Genomic DNA, 27988 nt, shown 5'->3' on the forward strand with positions numbered 1-27988 from the left:
CAGAATTCAATTGGCTGGGGATTTCTGGGAGTCGAAAGCCACAGGTTTTAAAATCTGAAATTGAAAAGTTTGCCAAAGTTGGACACTTTGCGCATCTCGCAAAAAGGCAGCTGTCACCGCGGTTTGCAAGGATGACTTCCCTTTTTTCTCCCCCGCAACACTCCTTGAGGTTTTGGGTGGAACCGCCCACGCCCACCCGCTTCTTCCTAGGGCCACGTGATCCCTGCTAGTAAAAGCTCTCTCTCTTTACTCTTCCTCTATAAAGAACCTGCCATAAAAAATTATCCAAAGCTCTTGAGATGAAAGGAGTGCAGCGAGCGGAGTAGGTAAGTCCACCCCCTCCTGTAATGTATTAGGGCCATTACCGGGGCGTGTGCGGGCCTCCGATTCTACACCTCCCTTCTTCATATCTTAAATAAGGATCAGAGAACCTTACAGGACAGGTGGGAGCAGATTACACCCGCAACCAAGTAAATTTGGTCTGAGAAACGACGGAGGGACGGCGCATGTCCCGGGAACGGTTCTGCCTCGTAGAATTAAAAGATTTTTGGATTCGTAGATATAGAAGATTTTTGGCATCCCTTCCTGTCCCCTGATCTATCTCCAAGGGATGTTAGTTATCCCAAGGGCTTTCCCAAGTACTTAATCAGACACTGAAGGAATGGTGGTTGGAAAGTAGAGAGTTTTTGGAAGGACAACTTTTTCAATTCCAAATGGACATCCTGCAAAAACCAGAACCTGAACATTATTTCAGAGCTGAAAAGCCAGTCAAAAATCTCGTTGATGGAGTTCTGGGTGCTCTTTGATCTTGGTTATTTACTTTGCTGAGGTTTGGTTGGTGCACTAGGACTTAGGTAACATCTTCTGAAGATGCTACCTAGCCTGCCAGGGAAATTTCTAACTATCACTAACCAAGCTCAGAAAGCACCAAAGGACTCCACGCTTCAACCCTGAGTTACTTATATTCTCTTTTACTGGAATCTTTTTTAAACCGATGTTGTATTGTGGAGGACCCGAACAAAACTAACTTCATTTGTTTATGCTTCAATCTTCTCTCCTTTTGCCATCTTCATTTATTACTCAATTGTACCAATGACTGAAAAATAATATTATTTTCATGATTTGAGTATTATACTTGTGCATCTTTTTGTGCTTTTATTCTCACAATACTCATATAGATACTTAACTGTAAATACACTTTGCTGTATTTGCAGTGTAAATACAGTACTCCGGTTTTTGTGACATACTAAAGGCGAAACTTACAAGCTTTTGAACTTGGTTGTTGAATTAATCTTTTTTCCCCAAGGTGACACAATACTTTAAACTACTCTATAAGCTGACCAAATCAGTTGGGTGAACACAACATGTTACACCACAGACCAAAATAAATTCTAAATAATTTTTAATATATTGCACCAGTAGGTTAGCTAAGTTAGAACTTTTGTTATTCTGCTCCCTCCTACCACTTTAGCCGCCCCGAGTCTATGGAGAGGGGCGGCATACAAATCTAATTAATAATAATAATAATAATAATAATAATAATAATAGAAAATGCCTGACGTATAGGTTGTGTCCAGATGACATACCCTTCCCTTCATAGCAATGGCAATAGCATTTAGACTTATATACCACTTCATAGTGCTTTGCAGTTCTCTCTAAGTAGTTTACAGAATCAGCCTATTGCCCCCAACAATCTGGGTCCTCATTTTACCAAGTTTGGAAGGATGGAACGGTGAGTCAGCCTTGAGCTTGTTGAGAATCAAATGTCTAACAGTTGGCAGAATTAGCCTACAATACTGCCTTCTAATCACTGTGCCACCCAGCTCATTATGATGCAGGACAAAGTGCTGGGCAGCGGGACGGGACGGAGCACAAGAAAGCCAAAAGGGCAGAGATGTGGTGATTAGATTAGTGGAATTGAAGCACACCCTGTAAGTTGCAAATGTGGGCAGGATGCCAAGTGCCCAGTTATGATCATGGGATTGTAGGAACCTTTAGGATATAAGTACCATTCGTTTAGCTCTGTTGCTGAACAAATAGTCATTGTTAATATATCACTTTGCTGACAAGAATACTAATGTTCCATAAAGACCTACCCAGTTCCTATGAGTTGCTTTCAGCTTCTGTAGGCAGCCTTCCATGCTAGTCACTTCATGGATGCCATTGCTATAATCCCTTGAAATAGGAGTTCCAGCAGGAAGAGAGCATAGTAGGAATTTGGAAGGCACTAGACCAGGAACTCTCTCAAGTTCCTGCACTGTCTGCCTGGTTACAGTGGTTAGAATATAGTACTGCAGGCTAGCTGTGCCAACAGCCTGGGGTTCGATCCTGACCAGCTCAAGATTGACTCAGCCTTCCAACTTTCTGAGGTGGGTAAAATGAGAACCCAGATTGTTGGGGGGTAACAGGATTGTTTGTTTGTTTGTTTGTTTGCTTGCTTGCTTGCTTGCTTGCTTGCTTGCTTGCTTGCTTGCTTGCTTGCTTGCTTGCTTGCTTGCATGCATTTATTTACTTACTTACTTACTTACTTACTTACTTACTTACTTACTTACTTACTTACTTACTTACTTACTTACTTACTTATTAGATTTGTATGCCGCCCCTCTCCACAGACTCGGGGCGGCTAACAGCAGTAAAAAAGACAATATAACAAATCTAATATTAAAAGTAATTTTAAAAACCCCAATTTAAGAAACCAATCATACATACAGACATACCATACATAAATTTTATAAGCCTAGGGGGAAGAGAATATCTCAATTCCCCCATACCTGACAACAGAGGTGGGTTTTAAGGAGCTTACGAAAGGCAAGGAGGGTGGGGGCAACTCTGATATCTGGGGGGAGTTGGTTCCAGAGGGTTGGGGCCGCTACAGAGAAGGCTGTTCTCCTGGGTCCCGCCAAATGACATTGTTTAGTTGACGGGACCCGGAGAAGGCCAACTGTGTGGGACCTAACCGGTCGCTGGGATTCATGCGGCAGAAGACGGTCCCAGAGATATTCTGGTCCGATGCCATGAAGGGCTTTATAGGTCATAACCAACACTTTGAATTGTGACTGGAAACCGATCGGCAACCAATGCAGACTGCGGAGTGTTGGAGAAACATGGGCATATTTGGGAAAGCCCATGATTGCTCTCGCAGCTGCATTCTGCACGATCTGAAGTTTCCGAACACTTTTCAAAGGTAGCCCCATGTAGAGAGCGTTACAGTAGTCGAGCCTCGAGGTGATGAGGGTGTGAGTGACTGTGAGCAATGAGTCCTGGTCCAGATAGGGCTAGATTGACATTGTAAACAGCTTAGAGAGGGCTGTAAAGCACTGTGAAGTGGTATATAAGTCTGATTGCTATTGCTAATACTAATCTTGGGATTGATGTTTCTACCCAGGGAGGGAAATTGATTGCTGATCTGTGTTCTTAGAAAATCTCAGGCTTGCTGCTATTTTCCCACCAGTCTTGACAGCTTCATTGCAATGAGATTGCGGGAGCAAGATTTATATTTAAACATTCTTCTTTATTTGAATGCGTAACCCAACTCCAACAGAGAGGTTAAATCTCTGTTCTCCCTATTCATTGACTCTACCGCAGTCCATGTGAGGGAGGCCGATGAGGTTTTTGCAAGGCATGGGAAACTTCAACAGTTCCACCTTTAGCTGTCCTGCGGTATATTGCTAAGATGACACCATTGTCCAGCCTTGTTCTTGAGGCAGTGGATCAGAGCAAATGTGCCACTTTGTGTACTGTGGAAAGCACATTAAACTTTGTGTGCTGGGGGAAACACATTAAACAAGCTGTCTGTTTGTATAGACACAGCCTATAGTCACCCATTATTTTCTGGTGCCTATTGCTGTGCAATTCCCTGCACTCGTGTCATCTCATGTAGATACCGGTGACAACGCTGAGCAGATTTTTTTTCTTCCTTTCTTTGATGCCTTCAGATCAATGTTGACCTTTGGTGACCGCCTGGACAAGTCCCTGTGGCTTTCCTGACAAGATTTCAAAAGCATTTTGCCCTTGCTTGCTTTCTAGGGCTGAGAGAGAAAGTGACAGTCCCAAGGTCATCCAGCTGGCTTTGTGCCTGAAAAGTAAAAAGGTAGAAAATACTAGACTGCAGAAAATACGACTTCAGCAATAGAGTGATCAACACCTGGAATTCACTACCTGACTCTGTTGTTTCTTCTCCCAACCCCAAAATCTTCAACCTTAGATTGTCTACCATTGACCTCTCCCCTTTTCTAAGAGGTCTGTAAGGGGCGTGCATAAGCACACCATTGTCCTATTGTCCTATCGCCTTTTTTATCACTACTTTTTATGATATGTTTATATAAACTACTAACCTATACTTGATTGACATAAACAAACAAACAAACTCCTTTCTAGGTTTGCTTAGTGTTAAGCAATACTAAGATAGATTAATTAATCTGTCCCAAAGTTCCAGTTACCCCATAGCTAATTTACAAAGTGTATGAGAAAGCAAAACAAAAACAACGGTGCTTCTGAAGGCAATAAGTCCATGTAGGTAAGGAACTTTGGTTCCTCACTAGTAGTGTACACTTTGTTACTCTGCTGGATAGAACTTCTCTGAAGATGTGCTCCAGCTGAAGTCTGAAGGCTTGGAAGACAATACTTCTGGTCCTGGTGATCAAGCCAGATTGGATCCTGTAAATTGTCCTTCCCAGCATGTGAGTGAACAATGCCTATGGATCTAGGGCAGTTAGTACATCCTTCCCTTGCTCTCATTGAGTTTCATATAGGTCACCTAGAAGCTCCAAGATAATTAATTGGCTCTTCCAATTCATCATGTGGGAGATCTTTTCATACTTGCTGATACTTACCTGAGAAAGAAGCAGCTAATTGCTTTGTCCATTTGTTTCAACATTGCAGACATTTCTGGACAAAAAGGGTCTTGGCTTTGACCTCTGTGGGCACTCTTGAAAACCCCAACCAGGGTATAAAGGGGGTTAACCAGTAAAGCTCTTACGATCAGCCTAGGTCAGTGTTTCTCAATTATTTTCTGTTACACACAACTTACCCCATCCCATTCCACAAACCTAAGAGGAAGTAAACATTTCACGTGCCCCCAACTCTCCGCCAGGATGGTTGTTTTCAATATTTGGGGCATTTTTGCTGAAAAAACTCAAGCAGCTTATCAGCGTGATTGGGGTGTAATGCGTTTAAGTGACGCCTTAATTTATTTGGCTTCATGCTGTCCACAGCATGTTTGTCTCCAAGCAGGATTCAGCTGGGTTTTTAAAAAATATTCCTAGACCTTGTTTTATACTTTTTTAAACCTTTTCAAATTTAGACACAATAAACATATCAGTCTTTGGTCGTCTCCCACCGTAGCCACATTGAAGCCAAGTGCTATATATGCTTTGTCATATTTCTTCATCTTAGCTTTCAGGAGACTTACATAGCCTCATTATTTCCATCTCTCTCCTCCTTCCTTTTCATCCTTGTTAAATATTTTTCCATGGTGTCTCTTAAGGGTTGGTTATCCGTACGTCATATCTCCTGCTCTGTGCTGTGTGCTATTGTTCGGTACAAAAAACCTCCACTCCCTGTAGCAAAAAAAAAGCACCTTCCCCCCCCAGGGTCACGCGCCCCCCTGACATCGCTCCGTGCCCTCCCCCAGGGGACCCACCCCACTATTTGAGAAGCATTGGCTTAGGTCAAAATTTGTCTCACAGCAGGATTTGGCAATATTCAGATGGGTTTTTTAAAAAATATTCCTAGACTCTGTTTTCTTTAACCTTTTCAAATCATGCACTAAGTTTCAGTGGCAGTATACTTTTTCAATAATCCACCCCCCGACCTCAAATAATATGCTATATTTCTATAATATCTCACCTAAGTTTAATACCTCCAACTTACTTCTTAAACAGAAATGACTATCTAAATGTGTTGCCCCCTCCTTTCCTCTTATAATAATAATAATAATAATAATAATAATAATAATAATAATAATAATAATAATAATAATTTATTAGATTTGTATGCCGCCCTTCTCCAAAGACTCCGAGCCATGTCAAAGCAATGTCAGTGCTTTGGCACTTAGAAGGTAAAGTCTTTTTAATTTTTTTTCTAAAATTCCCTATTGCCAATTGTTTAGGTGATTATTTGGAGAAGAGAGGCAGAGGGAATTTGAAAGCCTTTAGCTGTGTCTGAGATACAGCACAGACTAAAGAGAGAAGACTAAAGAATCCAGAAGGAGTTGGGTGGCTTATAAATTTAAATAATAAATAAATATTTTTAAATGCACTTGATTGTTAGTTGTAATCCGGGAAAGTATAATTTTCATTCATTCCTGCAATGTAAAGCAAAATAATTTAGAAAGAATGTAGAAATGGCTTCTCTGAAAGGAAAGTGAAATTCTAAGAAAAAATTAACTAATGGCACCTTTCTTGTTCCTTGTTTTCTAAGTACATGTCAGATTTATTATTTTATTGGGATTACATCCTTCTGAGGAAACTCCTTAAACAATTGAAAAAATAGTTTCATGAGCCAAGAGCATTTCAATGTGGAATAAAGGTGCAATTAATATTTAAGATTACTGGAATAAAATCCAAAACCCAAGAATCCTCAGTTGCGTTATTCTATGATGATTATTGCTTTGGCACGTGCTGCTACTTCTTATTACATAATTCATGAATCACGTAATGATTCATAATGATTCTTGTGATAATTCAGTTTTAACATTTCAGCCTGGTGGATGAGTGAGGACACTCTTCTAAACAAGTTGTGACTTGAAGAGCTTTTCCATTTATGGCAAATGCCCATAGAATTTTCTTTAATAAGGTAAGACCAATTTTATTACTGATATAAAAATGTATGAATTGCTGTACAATACTGCCTATGCAAGCTAATTATTGGCCAACTTGTGGGTCAAATGTCCAAACAGTATATGATTTGTAGTTAACCTTCAGTTCCTTTATTACCAACTAACTAAAAATGCTCCTTTTGAAAAGTTTAAACATATTAAAATATAACTAACAAATAATACAAAAATTAAGGAATAAGTGAGGCACGTGAGTGTTATCCTCATTTGGTAATGACTAGAAAGATTGTATTTTTTAGTATTTATTCAAAAATAGAAAATAAATGGGAATGAACAGCCCCATTGCACTTATTTAACATGACAAAAAATAGCTTCAAAATAGAAACATACTGAATTACTGAAAAGTGTGGTTAGCTGTTTTTGTTGCTTCAGTCTTTCCATTAATGCAATATCTCCTCCTTTGGTGTAGTGGTCAAGGCATCAGGCAAGTAAACTGGGAGACAAGGCGTTCTAGGCACAAAGCCAGTTGGGTGACCATGGTCAATTTCCCACCCCGCCCTCTCTATGTAAGGAGACAGCGTCAAAGTACTTCGGAAAAACCTGCTAAGAAAACATCAGGGCCTAGTCTAGACAGTTGTCAGACGTCATCACTCACTTGAGACCACATGAAAAAAATAAATGAACCATACAAGTTATAATAAGTACCATGAATACATTCCTTTGGATTCTAGTTATAAAAAGTGAATTAAACCTTTGACAGAAATGAAATATTCAGGATATATACATAAAAATCTTGCTAATGCATCTGCATTTAGATGTTGCTGTATGAGATTAGTAAATTTCAGAATTGGGCCATTCTTGGGAGAAAACACCTCATACTTGTTACCTAAGGAAGGTGCCTCAGTAGTACATCAATTGATGAAGCTAACCATGTATAAATTGTTAAGTCTGGTTTTTAAAGAAGGTGACATGATAACTACAAACTACATTTGTCAAGCTTTGGGGCTGTTCCCCTGCCTTTATCTGCCAAATCCCTGGACTTCAAATAGACTTGCCAATCTCTGTTCTGAGCTTGTTCAAAAGCTTGAAGGCTCAAGATGTCAACTCTGAAGCCATCTTTTCCCTCCTCATAGTCGCCATGAACTTCGAAAGGGGAAAGGGAGGGGCGCAGTATATAGACTAGCTACTAGTCAAAACAAAAAGTTTTCTGTGGGAACCAAGATCATCCCAATAGGTGGCAAGTAAAGGAGGAGAGGAGTGACCAAGCAGCCTTCCAGCTACTTTCTTTGGAAAATGTGACTGGTAAATGGGAAGAAGAATATTTGCTCTTTAAATTACGGGGGGTGGGAATCGCAGGAACTTTTACAGTTGGTTTTCATTAGCTGTGCTGATATGATGTAGCCAGTAAATGTATTCTTTGAGGAATCTACCTGCCTTGGAGTTTGGCTTTTGGCGGATGTGTTACTCAAAACTCTGACACAAGGTTTGTGCAGATGGTGTGAGCAGCCAGACCAACCACATAAAGTTTTAGATGGTGGTCTCATAAAGGCACCACTTTAGCCTGACCACAGTGTGCTTCCCTTCTATTTTAAAACAGAAGGCACCCTTAAGCCATGAACTCTGCCTCTTCCACACTCATTGCATGCACAATGCTGAAAAATAACATACACACACCCCAAAAAGCTGAAAACAAGATGGTGATACCTGCGCAGTGCTGAAAACTCAGCTTCTGCACATGCTCAGAGAGAGAAACCCAGGTGGGTGAGAGGGGGGAACCTCCTGCTCCTTTGACCGAAAGGTGGCTGCTGCTGCTACCTGCTGCCTCTTTCTTCCCATGCTGAAGGGCTTCCCTCTCCTCTCGTTTATTCCCTGACCAAGTGCCCAGAAAAAGGAAAATGCTTCATTCACTCTAGACTGCCAAAGCCTCCTTAAGCACCACCGAAAGGCTCCTCTGGCAGCCCAGAAAAGCCCGAGATAGCCGGGATTAAAGGGGGAATGGTAGGAAACTGGCTGGGCCTTCGTGCCGCTCTCAAATTTCCTGGGAAATTTTTCCGGGCTCGGATTCTTAAGTAGAAAATGGCTCTTAAGAAGAGGCAAAAAAATCTTGAACACCTGGTTCTTATCTAGAAAAGTTCTAGAGGCGTTCTTAAGTAGAGGTACCATTGTATTTTTGTATGTAGTTTTTAAAGAGAAAAAACAAATAAAGATTACTTTTTTAAAAAAAGAATGAACAAGTGAGATGGTGAAAATCAGAGGTGGGTTCCTACTGGTGAGGTCTGGTGCGCTACTCCGTTGTGGCCCACCAATTGCGCAATTTGCACATGATGGCTCCAGGGCTTTCTTTGCTGGTCCCTGCACGGTGCCATCTTTTTTTCCTAATTTTTTACTTCTTTTTTTTTTTTTTTTTTTTGCTCCCTGAGCATGCACAGAAGGAAAATTGTCCCACTGTGCATGCAGAGAAGCAAAACCACACAAGGGGAAACTTGGTGATGTGTGTGCACTGGTAGGAGAGTAAGAGGAACCCGCCTCTGATAAGAATGGAATAAGATTATCTTGTATCTTGTAAGAGCTGTGGTGGAGCAGTGGCTGGAATACAGTACTGCAGGCTAATTCTGCCAACTGCCAGCCGTTGGATTCTCACCGGCTCAAGGTTGACTCAGTCTTCCATCCATCTGAGGTCAGTAAAATAAGAATTCAGATTGTTGGGGGAAATATGCTGACTCTGTAAACTACTTAGAGAGGTCTGTAAAGCCCTGTGAAGAGTTATATAATTCTAAGTGTTATTGTTATTGCTATTGTGTTATTGTGTGTTTTGCAATATGTTATCTTTCTTGATATTCTGTTTTAATACAACTCAATAAATACACCTTCAAGTTTATGAAAGAATTGATTGGGGAGGAGGAATTTAAGGAGAGACACAAGCACCTGATTTAGGATCTTATTTTGTTTCTTATATATAACGTAAACCATAAATCATTTATATCATAAAATGCCAGTATAATCTCAATTTTACCTCCATTATATTGGTTTTGCTTTGTTCGCAGGGCATGATTTAAGCAATCTCAATTCTGGGGTGTTTTTAGTCACGGTTCAAATCTTTCTTTCATCCCAGCAATGGTAGATAAAATGTATGTCACTCCTCACCACCTTAGCAACAATGTAGATTTATATGTCTGGATATATGGTGAAGTAAATATTTGGGGTTCATCAAACTGTATTATACGATGTAGATCATAATGAGAAATATAGAGGCGAGAGGAACAAAAGGGAATTGAATGGGAATAGTAAGTGGCATCCCATGATTCCACCCAACACATATATTCATAGCAGCTAACAGCAACCTTAGAGAAATAATATTTAAAGAACAGAATTGAAAAATAATTAAATAATGCACACACAAAGCATCAATAAAACAAGTCAGAAGGCCAAGTCAGAAGGCCAACTCTGAACTCCATTTCCAAAAGCATAGTCTAAACCAGTGTTTCCCAACCTTGGCAACTTGAAGATATCTGGACTTCAACTCCTAGAATTCCCCAGCCAGCATTCGCTGGCTGGGGAATTCTGGGAGTTGAAGTCCAAATATCTTCAAGTTGCCAAGGTTGGGAAACACTGGTCTAAACAATAACAAGACACACTTCCTGAGAAAACGTGCTGCATTATTTGGGAGTGACTCTGGGAAAGGTATGTTAGAAGGAAGTAGATTTTGCAGATTACAGGAAGAAAGTTGCTGTGACAGGGGTGGGTTCCTCCCGGTTTGGACTGGTTCACCCAAACTGGTAGCGACCTGCTGATGATGTCACAATGATGTCACCGAACCAGATTGGTCAGTGCCACTCAGTGGGTGCCACCATCATTTTTAAAATTTGTTTTCCTTCTGAGCAGAAGCCAAGTTCCGACATAGTACATGCAGTCACCATCTCTTTTTTTGTTTTTTCGTTACTGTGCATGTGTGCACAAAGCATGTGCGTGTTCATGAGGTGTGCCCATGCAACGTGGGAGGGAGCGAACTGGCATTGTGATAAATTGGTACCCAACCCTGGACTGGGATACTTTATACTGTATAATTTGCACAAATGGAATTTTGAGAAGATATGCATGTACAGTATTTCTAGGAATACATTTGGTTGACCTCCTTGAGCTTTCTGATCTGGGTGGTTCTTTCTAAGAATGTATGTGGTTTGTGACATCACTAAGCCATGATTTTTGTCATCTCTAAACTCTGCTTAGAGGCTCCGGCTTCTGAAATCCAGTAGATCTAGTGTACCAACTTCTCCAGCATAGCGCATCAAGAATCATGGGAGTTAAGCTAATTACCTGAAGATATTAATTAATACTTCCTTTAAATTAGAAGAGTGGAAGGACCTGCTGCCATTTTATCCCCATGTTCAGAAAAGCTCAGCATCTCCTCGGACAGTTAGCCTGCCTTTCTTCCTTAAATCAAGACTGAGACACACTGAGCATGGTGTCTTGATGGTAGGATGAAATTTTAATGACTAGAGCCTAGATCCATGATGGCAAACCTATGGCACGTGTGCCACAGATGGTACACAGAGCCATACCTGAGGGCACATGAGGTGTTGCCCTATGTCATCTCCAGCACTGGCCAGCTGATTTTCGGCCTTCTGGAAAGTGGGGGAAGGCCATTTTTCCCCCTCCCCAGGTTTCAGAAAAGCCTCTGGAGCCTGTGAATGGCAAAACACAGGCCCAATGGGTCTACAGAAGTCCGGAGGTTTCAATGAGGCCTGTGTGGAAAGCGCAGGGGTGCCAGTACCAGGGTGTATGTGTGTAAATGGGGGGAGGATATTGCATTATGGATTGTGAGCGCACACGCGCTCCCTTTTGGCACCTGAGCAAAAAAAGGCTCACCATCACTGGCCTAGATATAGTTAATACAATCAGAAATTTAATCAATTGGACTAACGTTAACTTTATGAATTGCATATCAGGCCACATTTGCTCCCACTGAAATCCTCTATTTATTTTCAGTGTTTTTCTGTGAGTTCTAGCCAGATTGGCAAAATTAGGAGAACTGTTCTCCTAATTTTGCCAATCTGTATGTATTTCTTTACGTACCGTAGGTGCACATTGCCAAAGGTTATACATTTGGGGCTGTTCTCCTAAAATGGGAAAGCATGCTTGTGGAACTAAGAGCTAATTTTTGGTTTTCCATCATTATCCTCCAGGACCCAAAAGTCAATTGGTAGGAATCGCTGTAGCTGCAAATAGCAAGAGACGAAATAGCCACAAAGGTAAACCAATTTCCATTCCCCCCCCCCCCATGAAAATTAATGTCCTGCAAGCTAGCTCCTGATTTCTCTCTGGAATTTTCTTCTGTAAACTAAACCAACAAAATCTGAATATAATTGGGATTCCTGAATTTATTTCCACCTTCCCTGGACACACTGATATTCTTGTTAACTGGCTACAGTCAGTTAAGGTGGCTACAACTCTCTGTAGAGAGAATACAAGGTAACCTAAAGGAATTACAGATCTAACAATTCAGCCCTTTCCAAAATCTGAACAAGCATGCAAGGCCATCCTTTAAACACAAAGGGAGAGAATTAGATTTTCACCTGAAGCTAATGTCACAACATCTAAGACATGTGAGCATTTTTTGAGAGAGCATGGCCACAAATGTATGTAGCAAGCCAGTGATATTATGCTGGTTTTTCTACAGAAAGAGAGGAAGGAAGGGAGGATGGAAGGAAGGAAGGAAGGAAGGAAGGAAGGAAGGAAGGAAGGAAGAAAGAAAGAAAGAAAGAAAGAAAGAAAGAAAGAAAGAAAGAAAATCCTGTTCAATTATTCTTAAAATATTTAAAATATTTTATGTAAATCCCTTTGCTGCCCCCAATACTGTCAAACCAAATACATTTCTTCAAGACTTATGGGTGCACCTGAAGATTATTAAATACAAAAAGGCAAGGAAAAAGTAGTTGCTGTTTAATAAACTTCCTGTTGATATGAAAATAAAATTCCCAGAGGCATGGGAACAGGAACTCAGAACAAGAAATTTCTGTAGCTCTTTTTTTGGAGGGTGGAGTTTCTGTTTTCATTTCTTTCTTTTATTTTAGAAATGTTGTGGCACCGGAGTGTAGAAATGCCATGGTGTGCTTTATTATCTGCCAATCCTAGATTTCTTTTTTTCCTCTCTAGGGCAAAAAAAATATCACAAAGTCTGTTGTACTGTACATACAAATCTATCTGTCTCTCCAAATGTGATGATGTAATGAAGCCAAGAAACTTACCTTCATTATTTAAGTCCTATAGTGCTTGCTTGCATCAAAGTGGCATGGTGGCCTAGTGGTGAAGATGCTCACCTCCCACACAGAAGGTTGAGAGTTCAATCCTAGATAGCAACAGATGCCTCTCTCCTAAGGCACAGAGAAAATATATCTGCTGAAATTCCATATGATTTCAGGAAGGGCATCCAACCAGTAAATGCTTATTTCCATCCAGTCGTCCTGCCTCTAACACAAATTAAGGGCTTACGGGGTTGTAAAACAGGAGAATTTTTCATGGTGGCCTTCATCAGTCTAAAAGGCTCTGGATACTTTCAGTAACTTTCACCATGCTAAGCTAACCTGTGGAAAGAACATACTTGCTGTGATGAAGCTGTAGCCAAAAATGCTTGAAGGAACCACATCAGACATAATCATTTTAACTATTGTTTTGTATGCAGAATGATTCTGAATTTTATTTTATTTTTAAATTATTATTTTATTGCAGAAACATAATATTGGGAGCATTTTTTTCAATTAAAAGGCTATGTAAAAACGTGATAAATGAACCATTTGTAGAATTTGTGATACAACCGATTGCATTAGTGTGGCAGGGGGTAGAATGTTAATTCGTTTATTTAAAGTAGAGAGTAATAGGTTTCCCACCAATTTCCTTATTTTTAAGAATGAAAAAAGGATGTAGAACATTTCAAAATAAAATTCAGCTTACAGTTTTTATGTGATCTTACCAAACAAATAATACATGTTCTGTAATTAATGCACCCTTAGGTTAACCGGTTCAACAGCATCTGTGTGAAAAGAATTATTAAAAGACAAACACATCCACCAGTTCTGTTCTGCAACACTAGTACTGCAATGTCCTGCTTTTAAGATGGGTTCTTCAAAGAATAGGAAGTAGACAAGCAGATAACTTCTACGCTCAGACAGAACATACTAAATAGGCACCCTGTTACCTAAATCACAGCTCAACATGACTGAGGTAAGTGTAAAAAAATGAATATTTTTCTTTTCATATTTTTTGTTCTTTTGTTCTTACATCAGGCCCTGAGAATCCTCTCGGGGGTGATTTTTGGGTACCACAATAATGATAGTTTATGTTGTTTACAAAAGGACCAAGGAAACCTTGGATTGTCTTCTCAGGTGCTGTTGAGTTGGTTTTAAGAACTATTGCCAAAATATGTCTCCTAAGTGTTTACCTACCTTTTTACCTATAGAGTAAAAATTCCTGAGCAGGGTTGGTTATTGAAATACTCCATTATTTAGTTTTCTAGTAAGTCTATATTCATGTTATGAAATCAGGGTCAAATGAAAAGAACAAAGTCCAGATTAACAGTTGCCTAGGAACTGTGTAGAACCACGGCCTTGAGTATAGAATGGTAAATAATTGAACTAAAGTTCATTTGCGAAATCCCCAGGAAACACTGCGTAAGTAAGTCTTTGTCCAACGTAGCTTAGCTTCCTATTTGTGATATTTTTCTCACAGAGTGCTGTGTGTGAATTAGATAATGACTGACAATGACTTTGTGTATTCAAATATACTACAGTTGGATTAGTCCCAGGACATGGATTAGAAGAACAGAATGGATCCAACATATGCTTGCATATTATATTAAGGTCTGCTTTGCTTAAACGCGATTTACTGAATAAGCCCAGAGTTAGTTGAGATTTTATGACACTCTAAATGACGTTTCAAGAGGGATGCGGTGGCTCAGGGGCTAAGACTCTGAGCTTGTCGATCAGAAAGGTCAGCAGTTTGGCAGTTTGAATCCCTATGGCCGCATAATAGAGTGAGCTCCCATTACCTAGCTTGCATATTATGTTAAGGTCTGCTTTGCTTAAATATGGTTTACTGAATAAGCCAAGAGTTATTTGAGATTTTATGACACTCTAAATGACATTGTCTGTGTTCATGTCACAAGCCAACGGTCCATGTTGCAGCATAGTACAATATGTAGCACTGTTTGGAAGATCATTGTAGGCCTGAATTGAACCACAAGGTAGTAATATTAATATAGAAACATAGAAACATAGAAGACTGACGGCAGAAAAAGACCTCATGGTCCATCTAGTCTGCCCTTATACTATTTCCTGTGTTTTATCTTAGGATGGATATATGTTTATCCCAGGCATGTTTAAATTCAGTTACTGTGGATTTACCAACCACGTCTGCTGGAAGTTTGTTCCAAGGATCTACTACTCTTTCAGTGAAATAATATTTCCTCACGTTGCTTTTGATCTTTCCCCCAACTAACTTCAGATTGTGTCCCCTTGTTCTTGTGTTCACTTTCCTATTAAAAACACTTCCCTCCTGGACCTTATTTAACCCTTTAACATATTTAAATGTTTCGATCATGTCCCCCCTTTTCCTTCTGTCCTCCAGACTATACAGATTGAGTTCATTAAGTCTTTCCTGATACGTTTTATGCTTAAGACCTTCCACCATTCTTGTAGCCCGTCTTTGGACCCGTTCAATTTTGTCAATATCTTTTTGTAGGTGAGGTCTCCAGAACTGAACACAGTACTCCAAATGTGGTCTCACCAGCGCTCTATATAAGGGGATCACAATCTCCCTCTTCCTGCTTGTTATACCTCTAGCTATGCAGCTATGCATCCTACTTGCTTTTCCTACTGCCCGACCACACTGCTCACCCATTTTGAGGCTGTCAGAAATCACTAGCTAATAGAGCAGATGAGCAGAGTGGATTAGCACAAGCTGGTTCAAAATCATATTCCTCCACTAATCATGAACAACATTCAGGTTATTATGTTGATTTATGTAGCGTAACTCATCACTATAGCATGAAGCATGGTTTTTTTCTCCACTTGCTGCTTTTTACTTGCCTGGTAAAGAAATCCTTGTGTGACTTGTGGTCTCGTTTTGAATAATTTCAATGAAGATAAGTAGCTAATTGTGGCTTTTATGCAAGAAGTTACTGCCTCTCAGACATGGTCCTCTCTTCATATCTATTCATTTATGGAAGTGGGTGATCAAGGGAAAGACATGAATTTAATGCCTGGGGCAATTCTGTTTTCCTATTTATTTCAGGAGGAAAGTGATGAGTTCAATTTTAACGTGTGGTACCATGTGGTCTTATGGTTAATCGTCATCTTCATATGGTGGAAATGGAAAGGTGGGGAGAATTTAGATGACGTGGATCCCGAAGGGAAATACATATTCATCACTGGTTGTGACTCCGGATTTGGGAAACAGGCAGCTTTGACCTTTGATAGGCGAGGATTTCATGTGATTGCTGGCTGCTTAACTGAAAATGGGGCAAAGGAGCTGAAAGAGGAGTCGTCGCCTAACCTCCAAACAGTGCAGCTGGATGTGACAAACTCAAGCAACATCCAGCAAGTAGCAGAACAAGTTAAGAAGGAAGTAGGACAACGGGGTAAGCAATTAAGTTCTGCTCCTAGATGTTTCTCTCTGCCTACTAAATTTTTATTTTATTTATTTTATTTTATTATTAGAGTTGGAAGGGACCTTGCAGGTCATCTAGTTCAACCGCCTGCTGGTGCAGGAGACCCTACATGACACTAGTGCCAGGGGTAGGCAAAGTTGGCTCTTCTATGACTTGTGGACTTCAACGCCCAGAATTCCTGAGCCAATCATGCTAGCTCAGGAATTCTGGGAGTTGAAGTCCACATGTCACAGAAGAGCCAACTTTGTCTGCCCCTGCACTAGTCCAATAGCAGTCCAGTCTGCCGGTTCCCAATTATACCAGAGTCCGTACTGGTTGGGAATGATAGGAAGTGGAGCACAGGAGGGAGTAAGCTGATGGAATTTATTACTTTACCCCAGGAAAGACTGGAGTAGGGTTGTTGTTGGCAGCAGCAACTATCCTGTTCTAGTCCATAGGGAATTTTAAAATGGTCCCCCTCTACAAACAAGATGTTTTTGGGATATGTTTTCTGTATTTTGCTACACTTCAGCATGTGAGTGCAACTGAAACTGCATTAAGCAAAAACCCATTTAGTTGAAGTGACAATTCTATAAAATGGGCATAAGAATAATGGCTTACATATTGCCCACAATCCATTGTATTTTGTAGCTATCTCCTTATATTAAAGAAATCATTGTTCCTCCCTTTCTTCCTCTCTCTTGAATAGCAATAGTGGTAGCAATACTAGTTAGAGTTATATACCGCTTTACAGTGCTTTAAAGCCCTCTCTAAGCGATTTACAGAGTCAGCCCATTGCTCCCAACAATCTGGGTCCCCATTTTACCCACCTCAGAAGGATGGGAGGTTGAGTCAACCTTAAGCCGGTGAGGTTTGAACTGCTGAACTGTAGCTAACAGTCCAGCTGAAGTAGCCTGCAGCACTGCACTCTAACCAATGCACCACCTCAGCTCTTAAGTTTAATGCTTTAAAGATTACAGAAAAGGAACAACACATCAATTAGATTAGAGTTTTAACCCTTTTCTTAGACATTGCTGTTTCAATCCGTGCAGCCATAAAAATTGATTAAATAATTCAACTATAATAAGGCGTGAACATAGTGTGACCTACTTATGAGTATTTTATTCAATTAACCCCACTTATTATTTATTTATTTGTTAGTTTGTTGGTTGGTTTGCTGGTTTGTTGGTTGGTTGGTTTATTTAATTATTTGTCTTTATTTATCTATCTATTTATTTAATTATTTATCTATTTATTTATTTAATTGGATTTATATGCTACCCCTCTCCGAGGACTCGGGGCAGCTTACAACACATAAAAAAGAACAGTATAATATAATCATCTAAAGCCAATCAATTTAAAAAACTAAATGAACTAGTCTATAAAACCCAGTATTATTAAAAAAAAAACAATCACACCCACTTGAACAACAACCATACGTAACATTCATCAGCCAGGGGGCTATAGTCTATTCACCCCAAACCTGGCAGCATAAATGAGTTTAAAACTCTTGCGGAAAGTGAGGAGATTGGGGGCAGTACGAATTTTTGGGGGGAGCTGATTCCAGAGGGGCCGGCCCACCACAGAGAAGGCTCTTCCCCTAGGCCCTGCCCAGCGACATTGTCTAGTTGATGGGATCTGGAGTATGGAATATTTGGAATAATAAAGATGTAAAATAACATTTAACAGAATGAAAAAATTAAAACCCCAGTAAAATATCATAACCAGTCTTATCTGACGAAGGCTATATATATCATAATATCTGGAAAAGTAAAAAATTACATAGGTGATTTCTCTTTCGTTTAGATTCTAAGCTGTTGAAGGGTGTTTAAAGATTAACACCAATATCTTAAATCAGTGTTTCTTTACTTCAGCAACTTTAAGATGGTTGGTCTTCAATTACCATGCTGGCTGGGGAATTCTGGTAGTTGAAGTCCACCCATTTTAAAGTTGCTGAGGTAGAAAAAACTGATTTAAATTGTGTCCAGAAAGCACTTTGGGAATTGCACTGGCAAGAAAGGGTCAATGTTTTTACTGCCAAGCAATTTGCATCATTGGGCAGCTCCTCCTAACGTTTAGCTAGCTTCTCTCCCTCTACCATGTCTTAGTTCTAGCTGTCTGAAAAAAAACATCTCTGTGCTCTGCCTAACAGCCCTTCAATCTTGGAGATCTTCCTTTAATCTATTGTTCAGGATAAACAGTAGTGACAGAGATTTTGCCTTGCCTCTGTAATCAATCAATGACATGTCCAGGAAGGGCTATAAAAATTGTGGCAAGCCATTTCCAGTTAATACAAGGGATACCTGATGCTTGGCCCAAAACATCACTTATTACGGCAGCTTTCTGCAGTGCTCTTCAGAGAACTTTATTTTCAGTTTGCTAGTTAGTTTACGTCCGTTTAAGGGTAAACAGATTATGTGTGGTGAAAAAAATTAACATTCCTGAATTATGATTGCGGCAATGTTGTATGTAAGTGTGTACATCCACTTTCTTAACGCTTTTCATAATAGCCGGAACTTTATTTATTATATTCAGATATGATATTTTTTTTGTGGGGTGGGGGGTTTCCCTTTCTTTCTTTGCAGGTCTCTGGGGTCTTATCAATAATGCTGGTGTCATGGGACCAACAGCCCCCACTGATTGGCTGAGGATTGAGCACTTTAGAGCACCCATTGAAATAAACCTGATGGGCCTCATAAACGTTACATTAAACATGCTTCCGTTGGTGAAGAAAGCCAAAGGAAGGATAGTAAACGTAACCAGTGTTGGTGGTATTCTGGCAATATGTTCGGGGGGTTATTGTCCATCCAAATACGGAGCGGAAGCCTTTACCAACAATTTAAGGTAAGGCAGAAGTCACTGTATAAGGTTCATCATACCACCTTTTCTGGCCCTGTTTCCTCCCAGGAGATTCCTAGAGAGGCCCCATAGAGGCTTCTCCCCACCTTTTCCAGCCCTGTTTCCTCCAAGGAGATTCCTAGAAAGGCCCCACAGAGGCTTCTCCCTGCCTTTTCCGGCCCTGTTTCCTCCCAGGAGATTCCTAGAGAGGCTCCACAGAGGCTTCTCCTCGCCTTTTCCGGCCCTGTTTCCTCCAAGGAGATTCCTAGAGAGGCCCCACAGAGGCTTCTCCCCACCTTTTCCGGCCCTGTTTCCTCCCAGGAGATTCCTAGAGAGGCCCCACAGAGGCTTCTCCCTGGCTTTTCCGGCCCTGTTTCCTCCAAGGAGATTCCTAGAAAGGCCCCACAGAGGCTTCTCTCTGCCTTTTCCGACCCTGTTTCCTCCCAGGAGATTTCTAGAGAGGCCCCACAGAGGCCCCACCTTTTCTGACCCTGTTTCTTCCAAAGAGATTCCTAGAAAGGCCCCATGGAGGCTTCTCCCTGCCTTTTCCGGTTACATTTTCGGAGGCTAGGGTTTGTAAGTGGAAAATAGTTCTTGAGAAGAGGCAAAAAAATCTTGAACACCTGGTTCTTATCTAGAAAAGTTTGGAAGTAGAGACGTTTGTAGGCAGAGTTTTGTATAGTCTTGTAAAAACAAATATTAGTAAAAAGCATAGGTTTTCACAGACTGCAGTTCCCGTCATCTGATGTCCCACTCATTAAATGCTCATGACTAGTTAATCGCAAATAGAACAGAACAGAATAATAAAAACTTTATTGTCACCTTGAATGTACAATAATCAGCATATATTAAAATGAAATTTTGTTGCATACAACAAAAGGGTCACACTACTTTCTATCCGCTCCGAGTCCTCGGAGAGGGGCAGCATACAAATCAAATGGATGGATGGATAGATAGATAGATAGATAGATATATAGATAGATAGATAGATAGATAGACAGACAGACAGACAGACAGACAGACAGACAGACAGACAGACAGACAGACAGACAGACAGACAGACATTACATAAACATGGATGGATGGATGGATGGATGGATGGATGGATGGATGGATGGATGGATGGATGGATGGATGGATGGATGGATCTAAATTATGTGTATAGTATATGACACAGAGAAACGACACAAATCTAGTTCGGATGTATACATGTACATGGCAAGAAAAACGAATCTTGTGAGTTTGCCAGACAGCTGGCATTAGGGAACAAAGCTGTTAAAGAATCTTGTAGTCCTGCTAGAAATATTTTGAAACCTCCTCCCAGAAGGAAGCAACAGAAACAGAACCTGAAGTAGATGCTACCCAATTCAGCAATATGTTCTCATATTGAAAAGTCCTTCTAGTATAGGTTATTGAATTATTGTTGACATCTTTTCCTGTTTTTCAGACAGGATATGAAGCCCTTTGGAGTGAAAGTGTCCTGTATTCAACCTGGCTTGTTCCAAACAAATCTCTCTGATAGAGTCCGGGTCATAAAAGAAAAAGTGGCCATTTGGAATAGTCTTCCTCCCGTCATCCAACGCCAGTATGGTGAACATTACCTCAAGGAAGGTAAACTATGAAAGGATTTCAAGGCCCTAAAGAACTCTGAGCTGTCAGATTTCAGGGAGATCGGATCTGTCTTGGTTCAGTAGGTGTTTTTGAGACAGTGAGCATTGAAATACCCTCTTTCTATTTTATCCATGGCGATATTTCCTTCACCATGGCCGCCTCTTATCCTCCAAAACATTATCCTAACACTTCCCTTTGTTTGATGGTTAACTCAGCACTAATTCCAACACTGCACAATCCACCATGGAGGGAGCGATAGCAGACTCATTCATTCATTCATTCATTCATTCATTCATTCATTCATTCATTCATTCATTTAGTTTGTTTGTTTAGTTTGTTTAGTTTGTTTAGTTTGTTTGTTTGTTTGTTTGTTTATTTATTTATTTATTTATTCAATTTTTATGCCACCCTTCTCTTTAGATTCAGGGCGGCTTACAACATGTTAGCAATAGCACTTTGTAACAGAGCCAGCATATTGCCCCCACAATCCAGATCCTCATTTTACCCACCTCGGAAGGATGGAAGGCTGAGTCAACCTTGAGCCAGTGATGAGATTTGAACCGCTGACCTTCAGATCTACAGTCAGCTTCAGTGGCCTGCAGTACAGCACTCTACCTGCTGCGCCACCCCGGCTCATGTCAGCGCCCCAAATAGCATATGAGAAATAAAACAGATTCCAGTCCAATTCTCTTATCCAAGGTTCGATTTATTAGCAGAGCCATGTTGGTCATGCCATTGCCATCTTGATACTAACTAACATCCAGTTTCCCACCCAGGTTACGGTACATCACACATCTCCACAGCACAAGTTCATCACGACGACCGGTCCAAATGCAGGGATTTCACCGACTTCCTCTTTATTTTAGTTGATGTAGAACAAAAGATGACCTTGAACTCTAAGAAAGGAATTTGTTGTGGCTAGTAACTTTCCTTCCCATGCAACTACCCTTCCCAGTTCCCCTAATACTATTCTACTATTGCAGGCCAAAGTCTCTAACTCCACATATTGGCTTCAGCCTGACTGCTCATCAGTAGCATCTAGGTTGAGGCTATTCATGGCAAGCTATTTTTATTTTAAAAATGGCTTATGTTTTGAATAGCAGGCTGGTCATGTAACCATAGCAATAGCACTTAGACTTATATACCGCTTTCCAGTGCTTTACAGCCCTCTCTAAGCAATTTACAGAGTCAGCCTATTGCCCCCAACAATTTGGGTCTTCATTTTACCCACTTTGGAAGGATGGAAGGCTAAGCCAACCTTGTGTCAGGTTCCGGTAGAGAAATAAAAAGCACACAAGCAATCCTGGTTTGTAACAAGTTTCTTTACTCCTCCTCCAGCACGAACTGACAAATACTATTAATGGCAAAGTGTACGTTTTGTCAGAGCTGCCTATTCTACGCTTCCCACCACCTTTTATTCTACCTGCACCACACCCCAGTGGTCATTTGTCATCCAATCTTGTAAGCAAGCTTCTAATCCGTAGAAGCTGTTTCTCAACTGTTCCAGCCCAATGCAGGATTGTGTGATGTCATTGGTGTGCATCCACGCTGATAGCCAATCACAGCAGCAAGCAAATATCAGGTTACAACCAACCCATTCTCTCCCCCAACATGAATGACAGCTCTGGCCATGGATGGGCCATGCCCCAGAATGCTAGGAATGCTGTTCCGGCGGCGGAAATGGAGCGCGTAGCCTAGTGAGTGGACAGGCCGTTTGTGGTGGAGCTGTCGCGAGAGGCGTGGTAAAGTGGGCAGGCCACTCATGGAGGAGCCACCACAAGCAGCACGGGAGGGGGAAGTGGACAGGCTGCTCAGGGCAGAACCGCCACAAGCAACGCAGTGGAGCATGGGGCAAGCGTGCAGATGGATGGCTGTCACTTATCTTATTTTGGCTAGTTTTAGAGATTTTTGCTTCCACACATAAGCGAAAGCAAAACAAAAAGAGAGAGAGAAAGAGGGGGAGAGAAAAAGAGAGAGAAATGACTCTTGATTTAAAGCATATGGTAAAAAGCACCCAAATAATAACAGAAAACCCCCCCAGCCATTTGTGTGGGTGTGGGTGTGGGTGTGGGTGAACTCTTGAACCATTTCCAATAGCCCTCACCTGTTATTGGAAATGGTTCAAGAGTTCACACACACACACACACACACACACAAGGGGGGAGGAGACAGGGATGGAAAAAGAGGAGAAGATAGTAATAATAGTAATAGATTTTGGTTTTGTTTTATTATTAATTTCTTTTAATAAAAAAGAAGGGATTTTATTTATTTATTTACTTACTTACTTACTTACTTACTTACTTACTTACTTACTTACTTACTTACTTACTTACTTACTTACTTATTTATACTTCTATGCCGCCCAGTCCCAAAGGGACTGCCGCTCAGACACTATACTTTTCCGCCCACACCGAAAAAAAATTAGAGGGAACATTGACCACCATGTAGATAGTTATTTGCCACAGGTGCTCACTCCGATTTTTCTGAAGCAGTATTTTTCAGCTTTCTTAGCGGATGTAAGAATTGTGGACTTCATCTCCATGAATTCCAGGTTTTAAAATTATCTAGATTGGGAGTGGGGAATTATGGCCTCTTTATGACTTAGTAGACCTCAAGGCTGGCTCAGGAATTCTAGGAGTTGAAGTCCACAAGTCATAAATGGGTCAATAGTTCCCCATCCCTTATGTTGATGCTCACTGCCTTTGCTTAACTGCCCGTAGGGCCGGTTTTGTAATAATTCACATCATCTTCTAGAGTACTGTCAATCTATCATCATAGCCTCAGTATAACCCTGCTTTTATTATTGTAGTATCAGCACGACAGTAGTTGAATGTTGCCAGAAGATGCTATAAATCACTAGTGAGGGCCCTGCCCAAATACAGCATCAATCAGTTTTCCTCAGCTGCAAGAAATGAGCCTATTTCTGTATGTGTCTATGATGTGTAAAAATTCTCTCTCCCTCTTGCCCAATCATACTGTCAGTATTCTTTGTAGATTAAGAGGACGAAACCATATGTCAATCTGTAAGATCTTGTTAGCTCTATTAGTACTGTATGTATCTGTATGTACTTATGTACTCATGATTCTTGACGATGTATCTTTTCTTTTATGTACACTGAGAGCATATGCACCAAAGACAAATTCCTTGTGTGTCCTATCACACTTGGCCAATAAAGAATTCTATTCTGTTCTGTTCTGTTCTAGTCTAGTCTAGTCTAGTCTAGTCTAGTCTAGTCTAGTCTAGTCTAGTCTATTCTTAATGTCACAATCCAATGCAATTTCTCTTTACGGCTTTATATGTTAGAACCATAACCAAACTCCTTAATCAAGAGTCTTGAATCCTGTTATTAAATATATTCTCCTCTCCCTTTTCTTCTTTCCCTAGATGCAACAAAGAAGGAAAACCTAGTCAAGATGTGTCAGAATTCAGACCTGTCACTGGTTGTGAGATGCATGGAACATGCCATAATGAGCAAAAACCCAAAGGCTTATTACAGCGTGGGCACCGATGCTAAATTCCTTTGGATCCCTCTCTCAAAGATGCCCACTTTTTTCCAGGACTACATGCTCATGAAGAACAAAGTTAAGCTATTTAATCCAAACTCAGAATAAGATCTCCTCCTTTGTTTCCTTGATGTTTCCAAGGGAACCCCAACCCTTCTTGGCTGAGGACAAGAACTGAAACTATACGCTGACCATTGTTTGTTACCCAGTTCAAAGAACCAATTCACGTGCAGGCTTCAAAAGCTGTGCTTGCTTAAATAATGAAGATAAATACTCCAATGTTCAGGCAAATGATCCCATTTCTTGCTGACATTAAGACAGTAATACGGTCTGTATTGTCTGTATTGTCTAAGGCTGAACTAGCATTTGCTGACAAAAATACATCTTTAGGCAATCGATCAGCCAACACTTCGAAAACTCTACTATCGCAGGACAGTGAAATAATTGTGTATTTTAAGTGCTCATTAGAGGAAAAACAAAGCACAAAGGCAGTTAAAAATACTATGTGCTTTGCAAAAACTGGTGATGTTCAGGAGAGCTAGAGAAGCAAAATAAAATCCTTTTTCACCCTTTAAGTGTGAGAGAGAGAGGAGGGAGGTGGAGTGGGAGAGGAGAAGGAAAAGGGAGAGAGGCCCACATAGTGGCAGTTTAAGCCCTTTGCAGAGGATTGAATTCTCAGATTATTGAAATTTGCTCAGAGGTCAAGAGGCTAACTCAAGGAACAATTGAAAGATATACAGGTAGTCCTTGACTTACAACCACAATGGAGCCCAAATTTCTGTTAAGTGAGACATTTGTTAAGTGAGTTTTGACCCATTTTGCAACCTTTCTTGACACGGTTGTTAAGTGAACCACTGCAGTTGTTGGGTTAGTAACCTGGTTGTTAAGTGAATTTGGTTTCCCCATTGACTTAGCTCACATGGCTCTAAGGACACAGCAGCTCTTATAAATATAAATCAGTTGCCAAGCATCTGAATTTTGATCTCAGCAAGTTGTAACTCTAAAAAAATGGACATAGGTCACATTTTTCAGTGCTGTCGTAACTTTGAGCAGTCACTAAATCAACGGTTGTAAGTTGAGGACTACTAGTAATGCCCATGAACATGTAAGGGAATGCCTCTCTTTAGTGAGGAAATTTTGCTTCAAATTCTGAAGACTGAGAAATCTTGCTTCCTGTCCCTTCCCTCTTGGTTCAGCCTCCGTGGTTAGAACCATCTCCCTGCTACATGGTTCAGGTGAAGCATCTTCTGAGACATTAAGAATCCATTCAGTTGAATGCTGGCCTTATACCTTTTATAAAATAGAAACTGGATATTGACACCGGCCTTTCCAGATTACCAGCCTATTGGCTGAAATTGTTGGGAATAGAAGTTTGACGACATCTCGAAAGCCCACAATGGGTGAGCTCAGAGCCATGGCTGAACACATGCCGAAAAATCTCAAGTTTAATATAGCATCTGTCCAATTAAGGGGGTCCGAAACACAATGTCCGTTGGCATTGGATTTTGGGAACAATTTGGCATGCTGCAGAGCCTTTCCTATGATAGAGTTATTGCATATATCTAAATAGCAAAAATGTCTTGAATTTGCTTTGTAATCTTCAGTTGTGAGCTGCAAAAGCAAAAATATTGTGGTCCAGCTTCTTTGAATTAAAAACAGTCAAACTAGTTCTGTGGCTATAGATAGATAGGGAATGCATTTATCTATTACCCCAAACTAGATTGTGATTTTTTTTAAAAAATTAGCATGTAGTATAATCTTAACTAGGCATGTTCAAAAGATTGCGGTTAAAATAAGCCGTGATTTAGCATTTCATATATCTTGAATCCCTTCGAACCCTTTTCAGGAAGCTTTGCAAAGACATCACAATAGCAGTAAGCTACGTTTGCTGCTCACCTTTTTATCGCATCTGTGAATCAAAATGTTAGAAAAAACAGCTATTGGGATCAGTATTATCCCTAAATTAGATCTGGACAAGGCCTACTCCTACCTCATTCTCCTGAAAGTAAGGAAGGCACCATTATTCTTGCCATTTGGTTCTCCCTGTGAGTCTTAAAGAAGTTAATTTTTATACAAGAATATATTTGACTCATGCTTCAACATGTTCAACAAAAGGAAGTTGCTTATCATATTTCCTATGGAGAAAGTGAATAAGAGGGTATGATAGAACAATTTGCAGCTTGAATTATCCCTTTATCTTTCCTCTCCACATAATAAGAACATCCATCAGAAGACCAAAATATAGCATGCCATGGGGACATGCTACATAGAACCTTTTCTTGAATTTAACTGGTTGATCAAAGATACTTGGGTTTTTGAGTGGTGCAGCTTTTGAGTGGTGTTTTTGAGTGGTTTTTGAGTGGTGCAGCAGCCTAGAGGTATAGCTCTTGCCTCACAATCAGGAAGCTGTGAGTTCGATATTTCTCTCTATTACAATGAGTAATTATTTGGTGCAAACTGTATTGGCGACAGGAAGGGCATCCGGTCAGTAAATACTCAGCTCTATTCAATTGCCCTGACTCCACCCTGCTGTAAGGAATCACAGGGTCATTAAAAGACAACATCAAAGGTATATGGGTTTAGATGAAATTCCACAGAATTCATTCTGTGCCTTTCACTTAGTCACCTTTTAATATTCCAGAGAGTATTGAAGAGCTGAGTTTTAGTTTGCTCAAGGTAGCTGAAGGAGATATATGAAGTTCTGGAGAAGGATGGGATCCTGAGGAAAAGAGGTCCTTTCTTCATCTCCACCTCACTTCCGGGAAAAGAAGTCCACATTGCCATGGTGCATGTAATTGCACTGGTGTGTCCTTAAAATATTGTATGTAATTTTCAGGCACGATACATTTATTGTGTACATTGTGTCATGCACATTTCAATACTGTTTGTTATCTGTTGTATTTATTGTTTGATCAAAGAGCAATAACCATTTTTGGTGAGTATGCATTTATTTCCCATGTGTTGCCCTGAACCTAGGGTTATTTCAGACTTTATATCCATTCAAATGTAACAGGCTGAGGGTGAGATTAATAAGAAGAGTTGCTTACTTTGCTATTGAGAGTCAGTTTAGTGTAGTAGTTAAAACATTAGACTAGAAACCAGGAGACAGTGAGTTCTAGTCCGATCTTGGACGCCAAGGCCAGGTATGCTCTCAGCCCTACAAAGAAGGAATGGAATGGAATAGAATAGAATAGAATGTTATCGGCCACGTATGATTGGACACACAAGGAATTTGTCTTGGTGCAAATACTCCCAGTGTACATAAAAGAAAAGATAAGATCGTCAAGAATCATAAGGTACAAAACCTTAATGATAGCCTGGGTACAAATAAGCAATCCAATCGTATTAGGAACCAGTCCATAAAAATTGTAATACAAATTGCAAGCTACCTTTGAAAAAACTTGTGAGGAAACCTGCAGGAGCCTGTCCAGGCAGTGTCCAAGAATCAGATATGATTGAAGAAAAGAAAGCAAATTCTTGCTACTAATATTTCTAAATCTGTATGGCTAAGGCACTGAATCTGTGCTATATTTATTTTTCATTTATTGATCAAGATTTTTCCACTTAATAAATGGTTCGCTTCGTTCGTTTCCATTGCTATTTCTTATATTTTGGAAGTT

At 40.4% G+C, this 27988-nt stretch overlaps 1 protein-coding gene and 1 long non-coding RNA gene across 2 annotated transcripts; one reads left to right on the forward strand and one right to left on the reverse strand.

The window, feature by feature from the left end:
• Positions 1-244: 244 nt before the first annotated feature.
• On the forward strand, positions 245-27958 carry DHRS9 (dehydrogenase/reductase 9). Its single transcript, XM_070731732.1, has 8 exons — positions 245-326; positions 6702-6795; positions 11959-12024; positions 13783-13993; positions 16061-16406; positions 19001-19259; positions 20701-20864; positions 24250-27958. Exons 4-8 carry the CDS (start codon positions 13985-13987, stop codon positions 24474-24476), a joined length of 1005 nt encoding a protein of 334 aa, XP_070587833.1. The 5' UTR covers positions 245-326; positions 6702-6795; positions 11959-12024; positions 13783-13984; the 3' UTR covers positions 24477-27958.
• Positions 13021-14296, reverse strand: LOC139156296 (uncharacterized). Its single transcript, XR_011557283.1, has 2 exons — positions 14215-14296; positions 13021-13146 (listed from the first exon to the last, which is right to left on the reverse strand). It is a non-coding gene; the product is annotated as an uncharacterized lncRNA (long non-coding RNA).
• Positions 27959-27988: the final 30 nt, after the last annotated feature.

This window comes from Erythrolamprus reginae, chromosome 1 (genome assembly GCF_031021105.1).
Source record: "Erythrolamprus reginae isolate rEryReg1 chromosome 1, rEryReg1.hap1, whole genome shotgun sequence".
Lineage (NCBI taxonomy): Eukaryota > Metazoa > Chordata > Lepidosauria > Squamata > Dipsadidae > Erythrolamprus > Erythrolamprus reginae.